Source organism: Echiichthys vipera (assembly GCF_963691815.1).
Source record: "Echiichthys vipera genome assembly, chromosome: 2".
NCBI classification, from domain to species: domain Eukaryota; kingdom Metazoa; phylum Chordata; class Actinopteri; order Perciformes; family Trachinidae; genus Echiichthys; species Echiichthys vipera.
This window is the reverse complement of record NC_139827.1, coordinates 2,614,636-2,617,707: the sequence shown is the minus strand read 5'-3', so window position 1 is coordinate 2,617,707 and position 3,072 is coordinate 2,614,636. Positions and strand designations below refer to the sequence as shown.

The window sequence follows — 3,072 nt, the reverse complement described above, 5'->3', positions numbered from 1 at the left end:
TTCTGAAACATGTCTTTCGTGCTTTCTCTGCTTTATGTGGCAGTGCTATGTTGCTCTCTGATGAGTCCAGGTTTCCACATGTTTAATAAAATACAAAATGAAACATTTTTAAATTGGAGCTGTGTATCTCTCTATTTACTAATTGATCTTTTCTTAAATCAATATTAACCTAATACCTTTGTACAATGTACGATACGTTTTAAAACACTACCAATGTTCTTGGCAGCTGTTCTCATTATTTATCTCAAATTTCCACATAGCAACAATTGATAAAGATCTCATATTTGCACAACTGCGCAAATTGTTTTAGCCAATGGGTAAAACGTCACAATCTGATTGGTCAGTCCAAGGCCAACAGGAGTCTGTGAACACACTTAAAAAGGCGACACTTTGCACCAGAAAGAGAGAGACAACGATGGCTCGTCTTACACTTCTTCTCCTAGTGCTGTGGGTTGGTGAGTAGTCAACAGTTGTTTCTATTTTGCACTTAAGTTGCAAGTTAATCGTTCCTTCCATGTACTAAATAGTTGTTCGCTTATACACAAACAATAATTGTTCTCATTCACAACTTTGTTTTGCAGGTGTCACAGTGAGCACAGTGGTGGATCTGCACAAGAGAATCATCGGAGGTCGAACATGTGCCAATAACGAGCGTCAGTTCCATGTGAAATTAACTGATAGCAAGGGTGATTTCTTGTGTGGTGGTTCTCTGGTCAGTCCCCAGTGGATTCTGACTGCAGGTCACTGCAAAAAACGGTAAGAAAGCGCCATGTTTTTCTTAAAAACCAAAGACCAAAACTACACTCGTACATAAAACTAGTATAAAAATATAGTTCTCACTCATCTAAAAGTTCTGTATCAGTGATAGATCAGTTGTCTCTCTTACCATGTTAACAAAAGGGAAAATTAATTTGTGCATCTGTACTGTAATTCCTTTGCGGAGGAAATAAAGATAGCATTGTTCATGATAATCTCATCCATCATATTCAAATATGTTTTACAGTAATTTGAAAGCGGTTTTGGGGGTGCATCCGGGTCCAGGAACATCTGTGAAAACCACAACCCAAAAGTTCTTCAAGGACCGTCCCGGGGATCATGACATCATGCTGCTGAAGCTAGCCAAGTCTACAAAACTTCCAACCGTGAATCTTCCTAACTGTAAAAGTACACCCAATGTGTGAGTTGTGACTTTTCCCCTTTATTAAGTCTGAACGAGATCAAAATGAGAAATGAACGTAAAATCTTGTTTTAATTGTAAAGTCATTACTGGTGAAAGTTTGTCTTAATCTGTTTTTTGACACTGTTTCCTTTCAAAATATTTGTATGATTGTATTTCAGGGGTCAAGCTGTTCGGATTGCCGGCCATGCAGCCACAACTGTAGGCCCCGGGAATAAAAAAAGTAAGATGAATCTTGTTTTTCTCTTATGATAACGTTTAATCGTTACCACAGTTATTGTTCTTATTCTGACTTGTATGTTGGGTAATAATAGACTACACTCTATGTTAAAGAATAACACTCAAATATTGCTATTTTTGTCTTACTATTATGGGCAGATGTAGCTTTACCATATAATTTAACTTTGCAGAATATCAGAATTTCGGATCAAATTTAATTCCTTGCCTTACTAATGAAACAATGCAGAGAAATCCAAATGCTTCACTTACTATTTATAGTATTAACACTAAAAACATGTTTATTTTTCTCCATGTTTTGAAAGCAGAAGCGTCGGCCTAAAGTTAAAGACACTGTTCTAGTCTTTAAAGTTCTCCAAAGATGTTTGAATGCATTTTTAGAAAAGTATAATAAGAGTCAAAATTAGATTGACGTGGTAAGTTCAACAGAGTCCTTATCTGTGTACAAGTAGAAGATGAAGTTTTGAATCATAATCAGATTCACGGGGTAAGATTTGTTCTGCATATAACTACTGTATATAAATATACTGAGTCTAACAATGACAATGAGCAATGAGCCCATCTGACCAGCCTGGTCCTGGTCCTGGTCCTGGTCCAGTCCCAGCCTGGTCCTGGTCCGTGTCCTGGTCCAGTCCCAGCCTGGTCCTGGTCCTGGTCCTGGTCAGATGCGTACATGAACTGATGAAGCCTCTTGAATGAGAGGTGAAACGTCTTCCTAGACAAATAACCAAAGTCCAGTTGCTTTTGACTAAAATTGCTTTGGGGATGAAGACGACCTGGACACATGAGAACATTCACAGACTTGATGCTCGTCACAGTTTGATCATTGTTAGACTCAGGTGTGTTAGAGCAGGGAGAAACCTAAAACATGCAGGACAGTGGCTCTCCAGGACCAGAATCGCCCACCCCTGTTTTGAAGTAGAAACTCTTTTTCTGTTCTCATCCAGTTTGCGGCGAATCCCCAACTCTCCAATGTGCACTGACCAACATTGTCAACTATCAAGTCGCTCGAGACACGTTCACGTACCGAGCAGCTGGAGTGGATACATGTCCAGTGAGTTCTCATGGGTTATTGATATCTATTTCTGCAGTCACTACAAGTTGAGGTGTCAAGAAATGATGCAAGAGTCTGTGTCAAATAATATCTTTCTCTCCCAGGGGGACTCTGGAGGAGGAGTGGTGTACAATGGCATGATTTACGGTGTCCATATAAGCGCTCCTGGGACGGCCTTTACTGGACCAGGTGCAGCTTCCAATGTCTGTGCCTACTTGGACTGGATCGTCAAAACTATTGGGAAAAAAAAGTCCCTTTTGGACCAAATTAGATCTCGAGATGTTTTTGACCGTGAGTAATTGGGTTTTAACAACACGATTGTCATTTCACAAGGTAGTGAGTCACAAATGTTAGCCTAGCATTGTCTCAAAATCTACAGTTTTCTTTTTTCCCCAGTAAAAACTGTCCCCTGCTGTAATTTCAACAGACCTTGTATGTTATTATACAGTCATTGTATGGAAAACCAAACAAAGGGACAAATCTAATAGTCTGCTATTCTTTAAAAAGTAATATTGATATGCCTTTAACAACGAAACTCTCTCTTCTCTCTCTGCTCTTCCTTTACGAGGTTGTCAGTTTAAATAAAATGCAGATGACTCAATCA

The 3,072-nt window shown here is 39.2% G+C and overlaps 1 protein-coding gene across 1 annotated transcript; it reads left to right on the top strand.

Moving 5' to 3' along the window:
• Positions 1-408: 408 nt before the first annotated feature.
• Positions 409-3,072, top strand: LOC310953964 (serine protease 1-like). The gene is made up of 6 exons (XM_083923233.1): positions 409-455; positions 582-756; positions 1,004-1,177; positions 1,339-1,400; positions 2,362-2,468; positions 2,573-3,072. Exons 1-6 carry the CDS (start codon positions 416-418, stop codon positions 2,765-2,767), a joined length of 753 nt encoding a protein of 250 aa, XP_083779359.1. The 5' UTR covers positions 409-415; the 3' UTR covers positions 2,768-3,072.